We start from the raw sequence: 24,544 nt of genomic DNA on the forward strand, positions 1-24,544 counted from the left end.
GGGCATGTTTAGCCTGGAGAAGAGAAGACTGAGGGGAGGTATGATAGCACTCTTCAAGTACATGAAAGGTTGTCACACAGAGGAGGGCCCGGATCTCTTCTCAATCGTCCCAGAGTGCAGAACACTGAATAATGGGCTCAAGTTGCAGATTTCAAGCCAGATTTCGACTGGACATCAGGAAAAGCTTCCTAACTGTTAGAGCCATACAACAATGGAACCAATTACCTAGAGAGGTAGTGGGCTCTCCGACATTGGAGGCATTCCAGAGGCAGCTGGACAGCCATCTGTCAGGAATGCTTTGATTTGGATTCCTGCATTGCGCAGGGGGTTGGACTTGATGGCCTTATAGGCCCCTTCCAACTCTACTATTCTATGATATGGCTGTATTTGGGTTTTTCTACTGCCACTATTATGGCATTAGGCTATACCAAAAATAAAACTGCTGTCTCCCAGCAAATTATGGATATTGTCCTACAAAATCATTTGAGCTTGGCAGCACTTCACACTAACTATGGAGATTATGTGAGAATGTTTACAACAACAAATTATATGACATATTTGTCAATCCCCACATATACAAATGCTTTCACACTTGCTAGGCTCAATGTTTTACCTTCTGTGCTTTTAGAAGGCAGATTTAACAAGGTTCCTGTTCAAGAGTACTTATGCCCCTGTTATACAGGAGATGTGGAAACTGTTGCTCATATGTTGCTGTATCGTTCTTTTTATTGGGACTCCTGATTTTATCTTATCACCCCAATTCTTCAAAAACTCCCAGGGAGGTCTGATGCATTTTATTCAGAATATTTACTCTCAGACTGGAACCTGCAAGTCACATATAATGTGGCAAGATTTTGTGCATTAGCTGTTACCTGTAAGAGAGCGATGGAAAAATAATAATAGCTAATCTTTTGGGGGCTTTTTGCCCATTGGTGTATTTATTCAACACCATTAGTTATATTATCTTATGTTGCAGCTGTTTCTTTCTTTCTCTGTATAACGTTGATATGTTTTTATAGTTTTAATATTTTATAGTGCTAGTCTTTGAGCATAATAAACGATTGATTGATTACTAGATTGGTGACAGACAGCCAACATAATGCCTTAAACCCCAGTAAAGTCAACTTTTGCTAAACATGATGGGGGGAAAACAGTTAACTGACAAAGAGAACATACATATGCAGATCAAACAAGATACTTGTTACCACCTTTTGATGTTTAACCATCACTTAGTGACATAACTCTGTAAATGACTAATGGTTTCTTTTGTCCGCCTGAAACGAGACATCCCAGCAGGGTGCTCTCTTCCATTTTGACATCTGATTATCAACATTATCCTTCTAATTTAAACTCTGATTAAACTTTACAATATTTTATGGATATCTATATTGTATTGGTATCTACTAGTGAAAAGGACTGCAAAGTTTATCAGGAGGTTTTTGCCAGTGAAACAGAGCTATCCCCATGGAACAGATACAGTAAAAATAATGCAACTTAGTTTCTTAGCTGGGTTTATCAATCTGCAGCATTACTAATTGCAAGGCACAACTTCAACCACAGAATACATTCAATGACAAAGTCCTACACAAGATTACTAAGAAAACATAGCTGAATAGGATAACAGAGCAGGTCCTCTTATGAATCAGTAACTGAGTAGGAATAAACAGTTTTCACTGTGATGGAAAGTATACTAGGTATTAGAACCAATGCATATGAACTTATTCATAAATGAACTGGAGTCAGTGTGGTAGCCAAGTTTGCAGATGATACCAAATTATTCAGGATAAGTGTAATCCCAGGTCAACTGTGAAGAATTTCAAAATAAACTGAGTGAATGATTATCCAAAGCAGAAATTAGATTCAAGATGGGAAAAGGCAAATTTATAAATTATTAGGGAAGGGATTTAAAATTAAACATGTATTATAATGCTAACATATAAATCTAGGTTACAGGCACCTTTGGGAAACATTTGCAGCCATATAGAATCATAGAATAGTAGAGTTGGAAGGGGCCTACAAGGCCATCAAGTCCAACCCCCTGCGCAATGCAGGAATCCAAATCAAAGCATTCCCGACAGATGGCTGTCCAGCTGCCTCTGGAATGCCTCCAGTGTCGGAGAGCCCACTACCTCTCTAGGTAATTGGTTCCATTGTTGTATGGCTCTAACAGTTAGGAAGCTTTTCCTGATGTCCAGTCGAAATCTGGCTTCCTGTAGCTTGAGCCCATTATTCAGTGTCCTGCACTCTGGGACGATTGAGAAGAGATCCGAGCCCTCCTCCATGTGACAACCTTTCATGTACTTGAAGAGTGCTATCATATCTCCCCTCAGTCTTCTCTTCTCCAGGCTAAACATGCCCAGTTCTTTCAGTCTCTCCTCATAGGGCTTGGTTTCTAGTTCCCTGATCATCTTTGTTGCCCTCCTCTGAACCCGTTCCAGTTTGTCTGCATCCTTCTTGAAGTGCGGAGACCAGAACTGGACGCAGTATTCAAGATGAGGCCTAACCAGTGCTGAATAGAGGGGAACTAGTACTTCACGCAATTTGAAAACTATACTTCTGTTATTGCAGCCTAATATAGCATTTGCCTTTTTTGCAGCCACATCACACTGTTGACTCATATTCAGCTTGTGATAAAAGACAGTTCCAAGATCCTTCTCACATGTCGTACCGCTGAGCCAAGTATCCCCCATCTTATAACTGTGCATTTGGTTTCTTTTTCCTAAGTGTAGAACTTTCCATTTATCCCTGTTGAATTTCATTCTGTTGCTTTCAGCCCAATGCTCCAGCCTATCAAGGTCCCTTTGAATTTTGTTTCTGTCTTCCACGGTATTAGCTATGCCCCCCAATTTTGTATCATCTGCAAATTTGATAAGCATGCTTTGTACCTCCTCATCCAAGTTGTTAATAAAAATGTCAAAGAGCACTGGGCCCAGGACCGAGCCCTGTGGTACCCCACTCGTTACTTCCACCCAGTTTGAGAAGGAACCATTGATAAGCACTCTTTGAGTATCTGAGGCTTGGGCGCTGTAAAGACACAGAAAAGATTAACTAAAATGATTAATGTAATGGCGGTTCTTCCTTATAAGAAAAGGCTAACGAGGCTGGGGAGATAATTGTTAAGAATTTATAAATTATGAAGCATGGAAAGGATGAAAAGACGTAATTTTCTCTCTTGCCTCATATTAGAATTCAGGTTTTTGTAATTAAAGGTTCAATTAAAAGGGCTGATGCTAATCCTTAAAGCCCTAAAAAGGTGTGGGATGTGGGTACTGTTGCTGGTGCTAAATTTGTTTAAGCAGCACAGCAGAGAGTAACAGCGGACTGAAATGCGAGCATGCCAGTGTGTGCGTGCATTTACCTAAGAAAGCAGGCTTTGACCCTGCATCAGGATCACTGAGACTTAAGACTTAGTAAAATAAGAAAAGCTACTTTATTTATAGAAATACATTGTAGATAGAAAGGCATACTTAGTTCTAACTAACTAACTAAGTTGGAGGTGCAACTCCCAGGCATGGGAGTTGACCTCATGGCTAGGAGAGAGAGAGCAGAGACAAAGGTGTCTCCTCTCTCCTGGACAGTCAAAGAAGAGAAGAGAGGAAAGGGCGGAAGGAGGAGGAGCAGATAAGCTTCCCTTAAGATGTTATCAGTCTAGCGATGGAAGGAAGGAAGGAAGTCTGAGCATCACAGGTAAAGGTAATCAAGCCTATGGAGGACCCTAACTCTATCTCCCTTCTGGAATATAAACAAAAGAACAAAACAGGAGTTGCTCTTGCCCCACTTCCAACACCCCTTCTCAACGAGTGTTTGGTTCAGCCCACAAGGTTCATCTTGTCTTGCAGCTTGCAATGTCTGACTTTGCCCAACGCCTCCGTGAGAGCGTCTGCAGTCATGTCTTCTGTTGGACAATACTCTATCTTGAGTAGTCCTCTGTGGTAGGTATCTCTAATGAAATGGTGCTTCACGTCTATGTGCTTGGTCCGTGAACTCACCCCTTCTGACTCCATGAGTCTGATGCATCCTTGATTGTCCTCATGCATCACAACAGGCCCAGGTATAGAGATACCTAAATCTTTGAACAGTTCAAGCAGCCACATCAACTGTCTGCTTGCTTCAGAAGCTGACACATACTCTGCTTCTGTGGAAGAGAGTGCTATAGTCTCTTGTTTCTTACTTGCCCAGCTGATCACTGAATTTCATAAGAACATAAGAACATAAGAAGAGCCTGCTGGATCAGGCCAGTGGCCCATCTAGTCCAGCATCCTGTTCTCACAGTGGCCGACCAGGTGCCTGGGGGAAGCCCGCAAGCAGGACCCGAGTGCAAGAACACTCTCCCCTCCTGAGGCTTCCATAGTAGAAGATGTTTCCACTTGTGGATTTTCGATCTGTAGTGTCTTCAGCCCAATCAGCATCTGCATATCCCACTAGTTTAAGATCCTGGGTAGCTGCTAACTTCAATTTCTTGGTTGCAGTGCCCTTTAGCTATCTCGCCATTCTCTTTATTGCTTCCCAGTCCTTTTTGGTTGGCAAGCTGGTTTTTCTGCACAAGTATCCCACTGCTACTGCCACATCTGGCCTGCTAACAGTGCTGATATACATAAGTTTTCCAATGGCTTGTCTGTAGCTCTCATGGTCTTCCCATGGTTGTTTGTTCTGGTCTGGTTTCAGATATCCTACTTCCATTGGAGTAGGTGCTGGATGTGCATCCTTCAGTCCTAGACTCTCGAGAAGGTCTTGGATCTTTTGTATTTGATTCAGCAAGAAGGATCCATCATCTTCTTTCAATTTGTATTCCAAGGTAGTGAGTGACATCACTCAGGCACTTCACTTCAACCTCCTTGTTGAGATGATTTACTAGCTGTTGCTTGTCCATTGGGTCTTGATAAGCCAACAGTAGATCATCAACATAAATCAGTACATCAGTCCATCCATTGTTCTTGAATCTGCTGTACAAGCATGGCTCTGCTCTGCCTTGTACAAAACCTTCAAGAGCATTTTGCTCAGTTTCTCATTCCAGGCTCTGACAGCCTGTTTAAGTCCATAGATGGATTTTTGAAGTTTACACACTAGGGTTTCCTTTCCTGGAACTTCAAACCCTTGTGGTTGCTGCATGTAGATTTCTTCTTCTATTTCTCCATGCAAGAATGCTGTCTTTATATCCATGTGCTCCACCTGCATTTTCTTGTTGGCAACAACACTCAGAAGAGTTCTGATAGTTGCGTATTTGACTACAGGAGCAAATGTTCAATGGTAGTCTTGTCCATATTTTTGAGAGTATCCTTTGGCTACTAGTCTTGCCTTGTATCTCTCAACATTTCCTTCTGCATCTGACTTCTTTTTGAATACCCACTTGCAGCCTACAGCTCTCCTTCCTTGAGGAAGCTTGGTCAGTGTCCAAGTTTTATTTTTGTGTAGAGCTTCCAGCTCTTCCTTGGTTGGCTGCCTCCACCTCTCAGCTTCAGCTTTGGGTAAGGCTTCAATCTCTTTCCAGGTCTCTGGTTCTGGAAGTTCATCTCTCACGAGGTAAGCAAATCTGTCTGGTGGTACACCTCTGTTGGTGCGTTCAGAGCGTCTGGGTGCTGGCGCTTTGGCTGCCCCTTCTGGCTCTGTTGCCTGTTCTGGCTCTGTTGCCTCTTGTGGCTCAGACTCCTCGCCTTCCTCTGCAGGTATATTATTGTTATACCTTCTGTGGTGGAAGGATAACTCAACTTCTTCTTCCATTTTGCTGTCATCTGTTTGGTGTTGTGCCCCTTCTGGTCGGTGTGTGCACTTTCCTTCTTCAAAGTGGACAGCTCTGCATACTTCAACTTTGCCAGTTTTGGGATCTATGACTCGGTATCCCTTCTGTGTTGGAGAATATCCAATGGATATTACTTCCCTGGCAGTGTTGTCAAGTTTTGACCTCTTTTGTTTTGGGATGTGCACAAAGGCCTTGCACCTGAATACATGAAGGTGAGACACGCTTGGTGTCCTATCATGCCATAGTTCAAATGGTGTTTTGTTGGTTGCAGATGCAGGAAGTCGGTTCTGCAGGTAGGTGGCAGTAACCGCAGCTTCTCCCCAGTACTTCTTTGGTAACTGTGCATCTGCAAACAAGGAACGAATCATTTGTCCAAGGGTCCTGTTCATTCTCTCCATGACCCCATTCTGTTCTGGGTTGTACACAACTGTAGTCTGGTGCTCTATGCTTTCCTCACAGAGAAAGTCTTGCATAGTCATGGACACATATTCCCCTGTACTGTCAGATCTTATTATCTGTGGCTTTCTGCCAAATTTGTTGCATAGTCCTTCAGTTTTTGAAGTACTTGATTTTTCTACTTTAGCAGGTACATTGTAGTATACCTAGAGTATACTACCTTGGACTCTCCATTGTGGAGTCCCTCAGGGGTCGGTTTTGTCCCCCATGCTTTTCAACATCTACATGCAGCCTCTGGGTGCCGTCATCAGGAGTTTTGGAGTGCGTTGCCACCAGTACGCTGATGACATGCAGCTCTATTTCTCCTTTTCATCTTCTGCAGGTGAGTCTGTGGATGTGCTGAACCATTGCCTGACCGCGATAATGGACTGGATGAGCTAATAAACTGAGACTCAATCCAGACAAGGCTGAGACACTGTTGGTGAATGCCTTCCCTGCCCAGATGGTGGATGTTTACCCTGTTCTAGATGGGGTTACACTCCCCTTGAAGGAACAGGTTTGTAGTCTGGGGGTTCTTTTCGATCCTTCGTTGTCTCTTGAGGCGCAAGTGGCCTCGGTGGCAAGGAACGCGTTCTACTACTTTCGGCTGGTAGCCCAGCTACGCCCCTATCTGGACAGGGATGACCTCGCCTCAGTTGTTCATGCTCTGGTAACTTCTAGGCTGGATTACTGTAATGCGCTCTACATAGGACTGCCCTTGAAGACAGTTCGGAAGCTCCAGCTAGTGCAAAACGCAGCAGCCAGACTGCTGACGAGGACCAGCCGGTCAGCGCATATAACACCTGTTCTGGCCCGTTTGCACTGGCTACCTATCTGTTTCCGAGCCAGATTCAAGGTGCTGGTTTTGACCTATAAAGCCTTACACGGCGTGGGACCGCAATATCTTGTGGAACGCCTCTCCCGCTATGAACCTACCCGGTCACTTCGCTCAGCATCTAAGGCCCTCCTCCGGGAAGCCCGGAGGACAGTTACTAGATCTAGGGGCTTTTCTGTAGTGGCCCCCGAACTGTGGAGCAGCCACCCCGAAGAAGTACGCCTGGCGCCTACGCTTCTATCTTACCGGCGCCAGGTTAAGACCTGGCTATGCTCCCAGGCATTTTAAGCGTTTAATTTTATAATTTTAAATTTCCTACTTTCTTTTGTTGCTGCTTGTGTTCATTGTTTGTAGGCTGATTTTATTGTGATATATTGTATTTTAACTTTTTTGTACACCGCCCAGAGAGCTACTCGCTATGGGCGGTTTATAAATGAAACAAATAAATAAATAAAATAAATAGAGTAGTCATCTATAAAAGTCAGCAAGTATAAATTTCCAACCTGGGATGGCACTTTCATTGGCCCACAAAGATAAGTGTGAATCAATTCTAGAGGCTTTTTGGTTTTCCTCTCACTTTTCTTAGGAAATTTTGGTTTCACACTCTTTGTCTTTAATACAGCATTCACATGTCTGTGTACATTTGCACTGTCCCATTTTAATGCCTCTTGCCAAATTCTCCTTTTCTAGAGCTGTGACTCTAGCTAAGCTGGCATGTCCCATCCTTTTATGCCAGATATGCAAACATTCAGAATTACTGGTTTCCTTGACCACATTTGCATGCATAATTTCAAGATATTCTAAACGTAAAAGTACATCTTTCAATTTTACAGTGCAACATAATTCTCCTTCATCTAAAACATGACAAAATTCTCCACTCATATAAAGTTCACCTCCTAATTCCATTATCTTAGTAGCACTTATTAAGTTGTCTTTAAAATCTGGAACATAGAGGCAGTTCTTAAGTTCAAGTTGTCTTTGGCCATCTGGCATTTTGCAAAGCAATTCTACTGTACCTATTCCTTCACAAAAGGATATTTGTCCAGATGTTGTCAATATGTTTTGCTTGTGATTTTTAAAACTTTTAAACAGGTTTTTATCAATTACAAGATGTGAGGTGGATCCTGAATCAATTAAAAATCTGTTTTTGCAATCATCTTTCCTCTCATCAGACACATGGTAACCTGAAGCCTCTCTTTTCGGCTTTTCAGTCTGCCTAGGGGCTTCTCTCACTTCAGTTTGCCTTTGTTAACGTCAGGCCTCACTGTTGTCTGCCACCTATTGCATTCTCTTTGAGGATGTTTTGGAGAGCCGCATTTAAAACAGAACTTCCGTCTGTGTCCTTTTGTGGATTTGGGCGATGACTCATGTTGCTACCCTTTGTTTGTTTGTTTCTCCCCACAGTAAAGTTTGCTTGCTCCAACACAGTCTCCAGTTCCCGTCTTTCTTTAAAATCCTGGTCTTTTAAATATGATATAATCTGACTCATGCTTTGGTGCAGCTTGAGGACGTTGACAAGGTGATTGGACAAGTGGGTGCAACCACTTCTGTGCTGGATCCTTGCCCCTCTTGGCTAATAAAAGCTAGCGGGGATGGAACAGCTGGCTGGGCCAGGGAAGTGATAAATGCCTCCCTGCGCGAGGAAGAGGTCCCTGCCTGCCTTAAGGCAGCGGTAGTGAGACCACTTTTGAAGAAATCTTCCCTGGACCCAGAAAATCTTAATAATTACAGACCGGTAGCAAATGTCCCATTCCTGGGCAAGGTCCTAGAAAGAGTGGTTGCGGACCAGCTCCACACACTCTTGGATGAGACTGATTATCTGGATCCATTTCAATCGGGTTTCTGGCCCGGTTTTGGCACGGAGACGGCCTTGGTCGCCCTGTATGATGACCTCTGTCGGGAGAAAGACAGGGGGAGTGTAACTCTGTTGATTCTCCTTGATCTCTCAGCGGCTTTTGATACCATCGACCATGGTATCCTTCTGGGGAGACTTGTGGATTTGGGAGTTGGAGGTACTGCCTGGCAGTGGTTCTACTCCTACTTGGCGGGTTGTCTTCAGAAGGTAGTGCTTGGGGAGCATTGCTCGACACCCTGGGCTCTCCAATATGGAGTCCCGCAGGGGTCAGTTCTGTCCCCCATGCTCTTTAACATCTACATGAAGCCGCTGGGTGCTGTCATCAGGAGTTTTGGAGTGCGTTGTCACCAGTATGCTGATGACACGCAGCTTTACTTCTCCTTTTCATCTTCATCAGGTGAGGCTGTCAAGGTGCTGAACCGATGCCTGGCTGCGATAATGGACGGGATGAGAGCGAATAAATTGAAGCTCAATCCAGACAAGACTGAGATGCTGTTAGTGGGTGGTTCCCCTGACCAGATGGTGGATGTTCAACCTGTCCTGGATGGGGTTGCACTCCCCCTGAAGGAGCAGGTTCGTAGTTTGGGAGTCTTATTAGAACCATCCCTGTCACTGGAGGCTCAGGTAGCCTCGGTGGCACAGAGTGCTTTCTACCAGCTTCGGCTGGTGGCCCAGCTACGCCACTATCTGGACAGGGATAACCTGGCTTCAGTTGTCCATGCTCTGGTGACCTCTAAATTAGACTACTGCAATGCACTCTATGTGGGGCTGCCCTTGAAGACGGCTCGGAAGCTGCAGCTCGTGCAAAATGCGGCGGCCAGACTGATAACTGGGACCAGGCGGTCCGAACATATAACACCGATTCTGGCCCGCTTGCACTGGTTGCCTATATGTTTCCAGGCTCGATTCAAGGTGCTGGTTTTAACCTATAAAGACTTGTACGGCATGGGGCCACAATACCTGATGGAACGCCTCTCCCGATATGAACCTACCCGTACACTGCGCTCAGCATCGAAGGCCCTTCTCTGGGTGCCTACTCAGAGAGAAGCCTGGAAGGTGACAATAAGAAAAAGGGCCTTCTCAGTGGTGGCCCCCGAACTATGGAATACCCTTCCTGATGAGGTCCACTTGGCGCCAACATTACTATCTTTTCGGCGCCTGGTAAAAACCTTCCTCTTCTCCCAGGCATTTTAGTATTTAATATGTATTATAGTATGTATTTTATTATGTTTTTAATTTTTTGATATAATTAATTTATTTTAAACTGCTTGATACATGCGGTTTTAATTGTATGTCAGATGTCTTGTCTGTTGTAAACCGCCCAGAGAGCTTCGGCTATGGGGCGGTATATAAATTTAATAAATAAATAAATTGGTCAGAATTTTCTAGTGCACAGCAAATTAATCTATGATTGTCACTGAGAGAGCTCAGAAGCAGTGGCTTTTTCATATCATCATCTAGATCTTTCCCACATCTCTGGAGTTTAGCGAGTAGCCCTGTAAACTTTTGAACATATACACTCAGGCTCCCTCTCACAGCAGTCTGCTTCAGAGAAAACAACTCCTAAAGATACATTATGTGGTTCTTTGATCTCCTATCATATACTTCTTGTAGTTTCTCCCACACGTTTTACATTGTTACATCCTATGCAAACATTTAGTGCCTCATCTGATAGTGCAGAAATAAGCAGAGACTTCACTTTTGCATGCTTATGTCTCCAGGATGCCGTAGCAGTCTCATCCTCCACCAAGGGTTCAGGATCAGTCAGAATTCCGTTGAAATCTTCCCCTTCCAGCAGCGCTGTGAACCTCAAATTCCACAATCCGTAGTTGTCCTTTTCAAGCCTTGGGATGCATCTCTCAAATGTTGATTGTTCAGCCATCCTTTCCTATCGTTCTGCTTTTCCTTTTAACTTAAAGTCTCGCTTGTAAATCACACACAGCACTTAGCCTTTTTATAGCTTCAGGCACAACTTGCAATTCAATTTAGTTTGCTGGGTCCATAACCCTTGCTGCTGGTGCTAAATTTGTTTAAGCAGCACAGCAGAGAGTAACAGCGGACTGAAATGCGAGCGTGCCAGTGTGTGTGTGAGTTTACCTAAGAAGGCAGGCTTTTACCCTGCATCAGGATCACTGAGACTTAAGACTTAATAAAATAAGAAAAGCTACTTTATTTATAGAAATACACTGTAGATAGAAAGGCATACCTAGTTCTAACTAACTAACTAAGTTGGAGGTACAAAGCCCAGGTGTGGGAGTTGACCTCATGGCTAGGAGAGAGCAGAGACAAAGGTATCTCCTCCCTCCCGGACAGTTGAAGAAGAGAGGAAAGGGCGGAAGGAGGAGGGGCAGATAAGCTTCCCTTAAGACATTATCAGTCTAGCGACATAAGGAAGTCAGAGCATCACAGGTAAAGGTAATCAAGCCTATCCATCTGGAGGACCCTAACTCTATCTCCCTTCTGGAACATAAACAAAAGAACAAAACAGGAGTTGCTCTTGCCCCACTTCCAACAAGTACCTTAAGGACTGTCTCCTTCTGTATGTCCCTCTTCACATACTCTGAACATCTTCTGAGGCTCTGTTCCAGATCCTTCAACCTTGCAAGGCACACCTGCTGGGAATCAGTCCTAGGGCATTTGTGGTGGCACTCAATCTGTAGAATGCTTTACCAATCAAGTTGCACCAGGCCTTGATTTCAGGCTGCTGGTAAATGCATTCCTATTCAAAAGCCTTCAGCTTATTATTTTCTGTCTGGTGCTTGGCTATGTTAAAATTATTACTGTGATTTATTTTATTTTGTTAAGATGGGAGTTTAACTTGAGGGTTCCTAGATATTTTAAAATATTGTCTTTGTATTGAGACATGGTAGCCACCTTAAGTTCCTCAGAAAGTAGATGGCATATAAGTTTTTAAAAGAATAATAACAAGCTCTAGCTGGCTGATATCTACATGGACTCTCATAAAAGGACTGCAGTGGATGAGAGGGATGATACAAACCAAGCAGGCCTTAGTATAACTGGGTGCTCATACATACTGCTCCATTACCACACTGTTTCAGAGTTGCCCATGGTTAATTGTATAAATTAGGGGGTTCACATGAACTTCATTTTTCCTAATTTAACTACTTCAAAGCAGAGTAGCCTCACTATAACTCTGCTCTAGTAATAATTTGTTTTTATCACATCTAAAAATCTAACATTTTCAGACATTTCTTTCTGGATAGGAAATTGTAAAAGATCTTACCTTTTTCTTTTCTCCATTTTTAACATACTCTATGCCAATGGCTTTGGTCCCTTTGAACAAAATTTTTATTACAAGTGTACTGTCTTCTGCTGATAGGTTTGGACGTGATAATGCAGGACGAAGGTAAGCACTAGCTGTGCTCCATCTTTGACCTACAAAATATAAATTTTCATTTAACAGCAGCAGTAATCAAAACAATGTGTACCTTTTCAGTGCTACATAAATGTATTTCTTGTTGTTTTGTTATTCTATATTCTCTTTTAAAATAGTTGCTCCAATCCAGCAACTGGTGATCCATTAACATGTCCACTGAAACAGGTTTACCAACACACCTCCCATATATAATAAGCCAAAAAAAGAGAAAAAAACTGCTATAGGGCGGGAGGGACTGGGTAGAAAGCTGTGTGAATTGAGCATATTCTTGAAGTTCTGCCCCAATCTGCAGAATCAAAAAAACAACAGAACACTCTATGTCTACTGCTATACTCTTAGAATTCAGTACAAGCATCCTATTCCATTCCAACAGCTGACAGTGCTGATCATCTATGCAGGATATGAAGGAAGGGTCATGAGCAGTTGTAGTTTTGAGGACTGGGTGCACAGTACCTTGCCAAAAGGGGGGGGGGAAGTACGTATCTACATGTAAGAATTAAACACAAACTAGGTGCTTAAAAGGACTGTCAAAGTTTATTCTAGAGTTTATTTATTGCACATGAATGCTGGCTATTAGCTAGCATACACTCTCAGCCAGTAAGTTGTTTACCAGAAGGGAACTAAAATAGATACAATCAAACTTATTTCTGCTACCCTAAACTGACCCAGTAGCAACCCCTGCTTCAGCCTTGAACATTACTGTAATGTTCAGCTTCATCCCTGAATGCCTACCCTCATGGCACAGATTCTGGGAGGGAAAGAAAAGAGGAAGTGTTGGGGTGAGCCAATGAGAACTTTTCAATTATTTAGGCTCCTCTGATATTACTGCAGATGGGAACTTCAGGACCCTACATTAATTTACACAATTTTAATCCTGCCCATTTGGTCACATATAAAGACCCCATGCCACATCCCTTCCATGCCAAGAAAGGGTACACTTGGAAATACAGTGCATTAGGCTACCTATACACAAGATTGCTGTTTCCATAGTCACACATGCATTGACATAAAAATCATGCTTAAAAATCATGCTCAAATGGACAACTGTTTCCTTCATTTAAAAGAAAAGTGCTGTGGCATTCTGGTAGGTCAGTGGTTTCAAACTTTATTCACTTTGGGAACCCTTTCTATATCATCTTTTCTGTTATGGAACCCCTATGAGTTGCAACAGATTCCAGAATATTTAGTATGGTACAGTCAGTTGAGGCCTACAATTGTCCTGCTTGAACTGGGAGTATGACCAGGACCAGTATGCCCTGATATAGGCATACAGTGCAGAGAAAGATCTGCAGTAGTGGGCAAGCAGTCTTTTGGTCAAGCTTGTTCATCAATACTGATCTTACTGAGAAATCCTTGATAAACGTCTAAGGCAGCCTTTCCCAACCACTGTGCCTCCAGATGTTGTTGGACCACAATTCCCATCTTTCCTGACCATTGGCAATGCTGGCTGAGGTTGATGGGAGTTGTGGTCCAACAACATCTGGAGGCACACTGGTTGGGAAAGGCTGGTCTAAGGAATCCCTGGACTTTTCAGTGCAGTTTCAAAAACATTGTGATAGTCTATATAGAAGACTACATTACTGTTTGGTAACTAGATGATTACAAACAGAACATTTTAAGGCTAACCTTTGTGTATTGTCATATCCATCCAACCAAAACCTTCTTGTTGAAAGCCATTCATGTCCTCTGTGAAAGGGTACCCAGCTTGCTGAGCTGCATCCAAGAATGCACGATGAAGAGGATTTTTTGTTTTTCCCCTTGACACATGAAGTGGGCCATTCCCACCTCGATACAGATCAGCACCCAGCTCATGAGTCTGCGCTTTCTTAAAATAAGGCAAACAAAATTCATAGTCCCATCCAACAGCCCCCTCCTTACTCCACCTGTTGTAATCTTCTGCATGGCCCCGAATGTACACCATAGCATTGAGGGATGAGGATCCACCCCACACTCTTCCTCTGGGCCAGTACATAATTCGATTATCCATGTGCTTCTGTGGGGTTGTGTGGTAATACCAGTTGTATTTCTCATCACAAAGATTGTAGGTTAGAGCAGCAGGCATATGAATCTTCCACAGTAATAGTTTGCTATCTAAAATAGTATCTTTAGGCCCTGCTTCCAGCAGTTTAACAGTGCTGTCAGGATCTTCAGTCAATCGGTTGGCTAACACACATCCTGCAGATCCGGCTCCAACAATTACATAACTGAAAGACTCCACGTTCTTGGAACTAACTTGAGATAAAGCCCGTGCAGTGTTCACTTTTTGTACACCGAAAGCTTCAGAATTTTTCAGTACATGTTTTTTAATTAATAATGTTCCTATTCGATGCATTTGACTAGCAAAACCGCATTTTAGAACATCTTTGATTACATAAGGCATACTTTCTTGTGTGTGTCTTCTGGTATACAGGGTACCTAGTAAAAGAGAAAAGTGATCTTAATAATTAAAAGAAGTATAACTCAAAAGGATGAATCTAAATAAATGGTTACGTAAATATATGATCTGAACCAAAATTTTATGTCTTAATTCTGTAGTAGTAGAAGCAAAACCATGACCAGTTTCAGGGCTACCGGGCTGATAACTTTCCAGAGGAGTAACTACCCCTCTGCTGCAGCAAAAATAACAGGGTCTTGTGGCAGCTTAAAGACTAACAAATTTATTATGGCATAAGCTTTCTGGACTAGAGTCCATTTCATCAAATCCAAGACTATTGTTTTCAGCGCTAGGATGTCTGTGTTATCACCAACAACTGTTTTGTGAATAGCCACAATAGTGTAATTATCTCTGTCTGTACTTCCTGCACTTTATTTTCTTCTGACCTCACTGTTTGCAATCCCACCCTCCATGATGTGCCTGTAGTTGTAATTCAGGATAACAGTTCATACACCTATTGATAAAAGTAACATTAGCTTTTACTTTCTGATTCTTTTGTGCCTGCTCAGTGTTGCTGTATTATATTATTTTAGAACATTTCTATGCTGTTTTTCCAGGCCTGGCCTGCCAAATGCACCTTACAACAATTAAAAACTGCAATTATTTTAAAAATGGTGTTAGAAAAACAAACAAATTATTCAAAACCTCCATAACATAGTATTTTAGCCTCAACACAGCAACATGACATAATTACTCAGGGAAAACTGATTGGAACAAATAGGTTTTTAAGGCCTTCTAAGAACCCTGGAGTGTAGCCACCTACTGCAACTCTACTGGCAGGTAGTTTCAAAGATGCGAAGCCAGTACAAAGAAAACCCTCACAGACCTACAGGGCAGACAAAACAAGAGAGACTCCAACTGAGATATCAGAGTGTGGGCAAGATGGTACAGGTACAGGTAGCCCAACAAATAGGTGTTGCCCAAACCATTTAGAGCTTTAAAGGTTAAAACCAGCATTTTAAATTCAGCTGAAAACACACTGGAAGTCAGCGCAGCTGATGTATCAGGTGTTACTGAAGCTAATCACCATACTCGCATCAGGACTCTGGCAGCTGCATTTTGAACTAGCTGAAGTTTCCAGACCATATTTAAATATAGAATGCCTTACAGAAGTTTAATGCAAGCTAGAGCACAGATCACTGTGGCTAGGTATGTCTTTTCCAGATAGGGCCACAGTTGGTGTACCAGCAGAAGCGGATAAAATGCACTCCTGATCCACCTAGGCTCCCTCAGACAGTGCTGAGTCCATGAGCACTCCCAAACTACAGGCTTGGTCTTTTAGTGGAAGTACTACCCCATTCCGTAGCACCAGTTGTAATCCTTCTGGAGCAAGGGACCTCCCAATGCAAAGGTGCTTCTGCTTGCCCAGATTTAACCTCAGTTTGTTTTCTCTAATCAATCTCTGAACTGCCCCCAGACACTGGTTTAGCACTTCCACAGCCTCCCTGGAATCAAAAGATGGAAAAGGTAGAGCTATGTGCCATCACCATACTAGTGACTTTGCAGCTCAGACCTTCAGATGATTTCCCCCAGCAGTTTCATGTAGGTGTTAAAAATCATGAGAAAACCCTATAAACCAGGGGTAACTTTTTTACAGCCTGAGGGCTGAATTCTCTTTGGGGCAACCCACCGAGGGCCACATGCCAGCGGTGTGTGGGGCCAAAGGCAAAAGTGGGCAAAACAATTAAATTTTACCTCTGTACTAGTATCTACACACACTCGCATCCCCTCTCTGTCCTCTATCCAAAAAAGCAAGAAAAGCATTATCAGAGTTCAAGAACACATTCTTGCCAGGCAAAAACACTTATTTTATTTATTTATTTATTAGATTTATATCCCGCCCTTCCTCCCAGTAGGAGCCCAGGGCAGCAAACAAAAGCACTAAAACACTTTAAAACATCATAAAAACAGATTTTAAGATATATTAAAAATAAAACATCCTTGGACTTCCGGGAAGGGTGACTTAGCCTGTGCCTGCTTTTGAGACGGGCTCCTGCCTCAAAAGAAGCTTATTCAGATATATCAGTCAGTTTTTTCTTTTTTTTTTGACTGATTAAACTTCTCCCGGGTAGGGAGAAACGAAGAGATTAACCTCAAAGCCTATTTTTGTTGGGACGACCAGATCTCATTAATTTATGGGACGAGGTCCAGCCGACGAAGGTGGGACGGATTTTCAACAGCAAGCTCTATCTGATAAAGCGAACGTTCACCTTATCTTCTAAGAGAGAACGCACTAACAGGCAAGCACCCTTCTTTCTATATTTTTCTTTTACTTGACTTAAATTGTTGCTGTTTAAAAGAGATTTGCCAGATTGATCGGTTTTTGACATCTCACTGGGGAGCCGTAACTTCTCTCTGCTACGCACTAATTAATAGCTTATCTCTGTTTTTGTTGCAAAAAGCTGTCCTGGATTTGCATTCTAAAGATACACACAGAAGAGGGATTTCTATTCCAGATTTTTATTTTGAAAAATATTATACTGTTTTGAGACTACTCTCTTTTTGGTCTATTTTATTTTGACGAATCTGTTTCTTGACGATTGCCATTAATTGCTTCGATCCTGGGAACTGCATTTTGTTTACTTAACTATTGGAGAGATAAGGCTGTCTGCTCTGTTTATACTGTGATGTCACCAAGTTTGGAGTATTAACCCAATTGTTGCTGAAATAAGAAGTGGTTTTCCTATATTTTTCTTTTAAAATGGCAATTAAGAAAGTGGCTGAGAATCTGGAAATAACTATGTTTCAGAGAATAATGAATGAGATTGAGATAACGAAAATTGAATTGAGTAAAATGAAGCAGGAGATTAAAGATATAAAGGTCCCTGTGAGAGAGGTGACCCTGGAAGGGGTCCCTGTGAGAGAGGAGACCCCGGAGATTGGAATAGGGGTCCCTGTGAGAGAGGAGACCCTGGAGACTGGAATAGGGGTCCCTGTGAGAGAGGAGATCCCGGAGATTGGAACAAACGTGGAACAGGAACAAGATTTGGAGTCTATGGACTTTAGAAATAAAATCTATTGTTTGGAACTCAATGTTATCTCTGAAGAAATTAATGAAGACTCTAGAGATAAAGTTATCAATGGCATGGATTATCTTCTGGACTGGAATGATGTGATGGAGCCCAATATAGAGAAAATCTATGGAATTAACTGCAGCCATGTGACAATGGAAAAACTTTTAAGAGATGACCCAGTGTATTTTGAAAAAAAGAACAGAGATATGATTTTACAGCAGTATTTCAGCAACTTATTCAGAATGGATGGCAAGAAAATATTTGGGATAGAGGTAATTCCCATCAGACTCTTATTATACGACTATGGCTTTGACAGCAAGATTATTATGGAATACTGATAATGGAAGATTGGATATCGAAATTACTGGACTTAACAAGACTACTGAAGATGGAAGATGGAAAATGGAACTAATAGAGATAATAGAACAATGGCTACTGAAATTACTGAACCTAACAGATTCTGATGTGATGGATTAATTGAAATGTTTATTTTGACTATGGTTATGACAATAAGATTATCATAATTAGTAATGAGATGGATTAATCGATATGCTTATCTGGAAAAAAAATTGATAGATATATTTCTTAAAGAATTGAAACCTCTCTTTGACTTTTTGTGGAAAGAATAAAGTAATGTTTATGAGATTTGATGATTAAGTAAGATAACTACTGGAGGAAAGTGATTTTATAATATGACTTAAGAGACAGGATTGCTATATATTATAGACTTATAACTGATTTGATCTTTGACAAATGGGAAGTCAATATTTTACTCTTTATTTTTTATTTTTGTTTTTTTTTTTTTCTTCTTTTCTTTTTTTCTTTTTGTTTAACTATTTTTGATTTTGTTTTTTGTCTTTGAATGTTTTATGATTTTGTCTTGTATGTTTTATGAAAATCTGAATAAAAATTATTGAAAAAAAATAAAAAATAAAAATAAAACATCCTTAAAACATATTAAAACAAAACATCTTTAAAAACATTATTTAAAAAAGCATGAAAAACATCTTTTTTAAAAAAGAACCATTAAAAACATATTAAAAAACAATTCCAACACAGTCGCAGACTAGGATAAGATCTCTTACTTAAAAGGGTTGTTGAAAGTGGAAGATCTTCAGTAGGCACCAAAAACATAACAGAGATGGAGCCTGTCTAATATTTAAGGGAGGGAAGTGCAAAGGGTAGGTGCCACTACACTCAAGGTCCACTTCCTATGTTGTGCAGAATGGACCTCCTGATACGATGGTATCTGCAGGAGGCCTTCATCTGCAGAGCATAGTGATCAACTGGGTAAATAAGGGATAAGATGGTCTTTCAGGTATCCTGGTCCCAAGCTGGGCTCCTGCTGGGAGGAAGGGCGGGATATAGATCAAATAAATAAATAAATAAGCTGTATAGGGCTTTGTACACCAAAACTAGAACCTTGAATTTAGTTCTGTAACTAATAGGTACCTAGTGCAATTCTTTCCGCAGCGTGGTGACATGTTGGTGATACGCTGCTCCAGTGAGCAGTCTCGCTCCAGCATTTTGCACCAGCTGCAACTTCCAGACGAACCTCAAGGGCAGCCCCACATAGAGCGCATTAAAGGGCAGCCCCACATAGAGCGCATTACAGTAATCTACCCTGGAAGTTACCAGTGTGTGGACAACAGTGGTTAGGCTATCCCGGTCCAGAAACAGCCGTAGCTGTCTTACCAGCTGAAGCTGGTAAAAGGCATTCCTAGCCACAGAGGTCACCGGGGCCTCTAGCAACAAAGATGGATCCAGGAGTACCCCCAGGTCTGAAAGACCTGCTCTTTCAGAGGGAGTACAACCCCATCCAAAGCAGGCAACTCACCAATTATCTGAACTCAGGAACCACCAACCCAGAGTGCCTCCGTCTTGCTAGGATTCAAAACAGTGCCTCCAATACCCATCTCACCAAGTTGGCCCAGAAGGTATCAAAAGCCGCCGAGAGATCAAGGAAGAATAACAGGGTCACACTCCCCCTGTCCTTCTCCCAATAAAGGTCATCCATCAGGGTAACCAAAGCAGATTCAGTCCCATAACCAGGCCTGAACCCAGACTGGAATGGGTCAAGATAATCTGTTTCATCCAAGAGTACTTGCAATTGCTGCGCCACAACCCTCTCAATAACCTTCTCTAAAAAGGAGGTATTTGCGACGGGGCGGTAGTTGTCACAAACCAATGGGTCCAGGGTATGAAGCAGGGCCAGTGATATGTAGAGGGGTGGTCTACCCTGGAAAAGTACTGAGGCTCAAACAGAGAACAGCATACGGCACTGAGGTTCCCCACCCCAGCCATAAGTCAAAGGAGCCAGTGAAGAGCAAGAGTCCCTCAGCATCACCATCTGGGTATGCCCATCCAGGAAATCTGGAACCACTGAAAAACAATATTCCCTAAACCCAACCCTAACATGCAATCCAGAAGGATACCATGGCCGATCATACTGAAATCTGCTAAGAGGTCTAAAAGAACTAACATGATACCATTCCCCATGTCCATTCTCTGGTGTAAATCATCCTTCAGAACAAACAAGGACCATTTTTGTTCCATAACTGGGCCTGAAGCCATACTGAAATTGACCCAAATAATCAATAATTCCAAACTGTCTGGAGTTGGAAGACCACCACTCGCTCTAATACCTTGCCCCCAAATAGCAAATTAGAGACTGGGTGGTAACTGTCCAGTACCACAGGATCTAAATTTGGCTATTTTAGGAGTGGATTAACAGATTATTTTAAGGTATGCAAATTAGTCAGACTCTTGCAAAATCCTCCAGAATACAATTTGGTATTAAGCACAAGATTCCACAATTTTCAACATAGGTGGGATGTTTCTGTAGTTTTGTCAGCACTAGACACTTCGTGCATCATCTCAGATCATGTCTATTTTACAGAACAATTTTTTTCTGAAATAAACTACATTCCCTAATACCTATGCACTGACTAAAAATGATTGTACAGAATTTGTGTATGGTGAAGGAGTACAGGATAATTCTGAAGTCAAAAAAATAAATTTAAAAAATCATGACGCTGGTTGGTTTCATAATAACGATGAAAAACTGAGTTTATTTTAATGTGTACAAGTTACTGCAACTATCATGGAACTTGATTGTCATGCTTTCTTCTTCAAAATAATCTAGATAATGAAGTTTTTTGAGGGGCTAGGGATCTCTTAGGGAGAACTCTCAGCACCCTCACAAAGCTGTAAGTTCCTCTTTTCCTAGACAGGAAACATTTTCAATTTGAAATACCAAACTGAGGAAAGCTGTGAAGAAGCTTTCAAAAATCTTAATTTGGCAGGAATCACATCCAGGTTACCTTGCATGCATAAGATGCAGAGCCATTTTCAACATTACTTCTTATTCAGTGCTCCAAGTTAAGTGGGATGGGGTGGGATGCTATCCTACTTCTTTCCAAGCAGACGTACAGTAATTGAATCTAGCTTAATCTTCCCACTCCCTTTTTCCTCACATTTTGATAGCTGTTAGCCCCAGTCCTGGTGTCTGACACATCACTGACCCCACTCCCTTAGTGTCCACACATTAGCATGTGTGTGACTTCTGCAGGAAGAGTATGGAAATAGGCAAATCCATTTGAACACAATAAGAATTAGAGGCTTGCAAAGCTGTCAAGGGGCAATTTAAAAATGAGTTTAGGTTAGGGACATCCCTCAGAATTAATGGCACTTGAGAAGAGAAAGGTTCCAGATGCAAACTGAGAGCCAGAGCAAGCAATGTATTAGCTATTTCTTTTGTGCACATTGCAAAAGGGGCATAAGAGGGCTATCTACAGCAGGAATGAGGCACAAAAAAGACACCAGTTTTTATCAGCCTCTCCCTACATATGTTTCCTACTTTCAAGGATCTTACCCACATTAAGGAGAATGGTCCCTGCTTTGAGAACCCCCAAATAATCTGAGTGGGATATGCTGAGGGAAACCTGCTGTGTCAGGCAGAATGTCGCTGTGATTGGGATCATAAGGAGCAGAAGATTTTCTTGTCCTTTTCCAGCCCGTGGCTTATTTTTAGGACCGGCTGACGTTGCGGCTTGAGCGCTGACAGAAGACCTTTGAAGCAAGGTGGTGGACGGGGGAAAGGGCTTGTTACTGTGGTAACTCTCCATTCACACACACCCGCGCGCTCATTCGTCACGTCCTCGTATGTTTGGCTATCTCCACCCCCATCCCGCTGCAGCCTGTCCCCTTTTCCCGCCTTAGCGACTGTAGCACTCAGGCTGTAGTTCGGACAGGCTCTTTTTCAGCGCAACAGCACTTAGTACAACCCTCCCCCACGCGCCTCCATTCACTCACACAAACTAAGGCCGTCGCGCGCTTTCCAGTTCCCGAGGGCACCTGCGCCTCTTCTGCCGTTTCCCGACCCTTCCGTGCTCTCACACGCATTCACACGCCCATTCCTCTTCTCCCGTGGTCCAATGCGTAACTTTTTCGAAGGGTTAGCTGATGGGCAGTTCACCAGTCCAAAGAGCAAACAGTCAGGCACTGGAAATAGGCGGGTTCCCGAGGGGGCTGGCCTGAACCCTTGTACCCAATAAATAAATAATAAAAAATCCTTCTCTATTTCGGGTCGTGCTCTGCAATGATTCAAGTGCCCCCTGGAATCCTGTGGGGAGAGGAGTGTGGCCTTCTTCGTCGCTCTGCGTGAGGGGAGGAACAAAGGCGAGCGTTGCGCCGAATGAATAACAAAATTGTGTCCCGAGTTGCACTTCACCCGCACCGAAATGCCTCAAAATACAAGATTTTCCGGCTGGCCTCAGTGGTTTCTTTAGTGATTGTATGTGTTCGTCTCACCTACCTCGCCTTCTACATTCTTGAGGCGGGTGAGGGTGAGATCACTACAGCCGATTCCTAGGAAAGAGTAATTTACTAGTTCCACAGAAAGGAAGCATTGTTGAATTACAACTTGAAAAAGCTTTATGTAAATCATGCCCTGCTGTACTGCACAAATTGTTCCTGTATGTTTTCTACCTTAAAACTATGCAGGGTGGGACAGAATAAGTGTTTTCCCCAGTGGCTTTATCCTTTATCATAGTAGAGCAACTGCTTAGAGTGGCTTCAGGGCCTGAGGCCGAGGTGAATCTCTGTAACTCTTTCCTTCGCAGCTTACCCCGGCTCCGCGTTCTCCTATCCAAAAAGTACACTACCCGTATCCTGCTTTTGAAGCCACCAGCAGCTGCTTTGCATGCTAAAAACTATTGGGTAAAACACTTGAGTTATACCTTCCCAGCATTTCCAAAACTCCTGTGTTTCGTTTGCCCATGGACTTGAAAATGTATGGAGAGCATTATGAACAACAAATGAATGAACTTCATATGTGCATTACAAAGCATTTAATATAGGGGCTCCTCAAACTGACTAAAAGGAACACCTTTGTACTGTAACGCAAAAATATTGGCGCTCGCATTCTCTTAGTGTATTCTGTTTGGCTCCCTTAGCTATGATTTGGGAAGATTTACATACAGGGTTGGATCTAAGCAAATTGCATTTAGATTCCATTGAGATCAGTAGAATTAACTTTTCACAACGGTTGCGATGGGTTTTAAATTCAACTAACAGTCTGGATCTCATCCAACTGGTAGTATTAGTGCCAGTAAACAAAATCCATATATATTTATTTGGTTGAATATGTATATATGTATATGTATATAAATGTATATAACTGTAACATATAAAGGCACCCCTTTCCTCATTTCACATACGGAAGCTGACTGGACTGGCACATGAACCTTATTTCAACAGGCATGAGGCTAGTTTAGGGGACCCAGGACAGATCCAGCCTTTAACAGAGAGTAATGTCTGGGGAGCTCAGGAGGAATAGCCAGGCATAGCCAAAAACTGGGGAGGGGGGGCTGTGAGGCTCAAGCCCCCTCTGGATTCTTTGGGGGGGGTTCAGCACCCACCCACCCCCAGTAGCCAGTGCCAGGTAGTATTGACATACTCACATTATGGACTTGGCTACAACAGTAGCTGTAGCACAGAACTGCCCCACCTTTCTGTTGTGTCATACTGCAGTTTCCATATTCTTTGGGGCTTTGTTCCTGTTTTCCAATATTTATTTGTTTGTGTATTTATTTATTAAGAATGTATACCCTGCCTTAAAGGGCCTATGGCTGTCACAAGGTGGCATAGCCCTTAACCCCGGCTCAGTCTACTTTCTTTCTTTGAAGCAACAGACTGCAAGGCCTCAGTTGGGCCCAACAAACTGAAAAGCTGTAAAAACCAAACTAGGAAAGTCGAGAGCCTCCATAATATTAAATATAAATAAAATCTTCAACATATATTACAGGGACAGTAACCATTTTGTCACAATTGGGGGGGGGGAGTCTCTCAGTCTCCATGAAGAATAAAAACAAAGAGTCCTTGGTACTTTACTGTATTCACAACTGTTGTTATAAGCTTTTGTAGGCCACAGTCTATGTTCTTTGACAGAGAGAGAGAGAGAGAGAGACTGGTATTATTTATATATACAGTAGGGCCCCGCTTTTCGGCATTCCGCTAATATGGCGGCTAAAATTAGAGTAAGGCCTCACTCATACGGTGCTTGTTCCACTTTTATGGCGTTTTTCGGGCGTTGGCTGCATTTTATTGAAGGAGTTCTGCTTTTCAGCAGGTTTCGCTTTTAGGCAGAGATCTGCAACTTAACCAGCCTTATTTATGTATGTATGTATGTATGTATGTACGTTCCACCCTTCCAGCAGAAGCCCAGGGCAGCAAACAGAAGCGCTAAAAACACTTTAAAACATCATAAAAACAGACTTTAAAATACATTAAAACAAAACAATGTTAAAAACATTTTTTTAAAAAAAGCTTTAAAAA

The 24,544-nt window shown here is 42.4% G+C and overlaps 1 protein-coding gene across 13 annotated transcripts in view; it reads right to left on the reverse strand.

Moving 5' to 3' along the window:
- Positions 1 to 22,713, reverse strand: part of CHDH (choline dehydrogenase) — an 84,229-nt gene extending 61,516 nt beyond the window's left edge. For 5 of the 13 annotated variants that reach the window (XR_009761483.1, XR_009761482.1, XR_009761480.1 and 2 more), the window contains exons 1-4: positions 21,582 to 21,799; positions 13,886 to 14,674; positions 12,107 to 12,258; positions 11,382 to 11,477 (exon numbers count right to left, since the gene is read on the reverse strand). Coding sequence is in view for 9 of the 13 variants with exons in the window: in XM_061618221.1 (XP_061474205.1) it covers positions 11,382 to 11,477; positions 12,107 to 12,258; positions 13,886 to 14,674; positions 21,582 to 21,690 (1,146 nt within the window). In the remaining 4 variants the exon portion in view is untranslated. The other 8 variants (XM_061618229.1, XM_061618224.1, XM_061618222.1 and 5 more) reach the window with 8 other exon arrangements.
- Between the last annotated feature and the right edge of the window lie 1,831 nt (positions 22,714 to 24,544).

Source organism: Rhineura floridana, chromosome 3, assembly GCF_030035675.1.
Source record: "Rhineura floridana isolate rRhiFlo1 chromosome 3, rRhiFlo1.hap2, whole genome shotgun sequence".
Classification (NCBI taxonomy): Eukaryota; Metazoa; Chordata; class Lepidosauria; order Squamata; family Rhineuridae; genus Rhineura; species Rhineura floridana.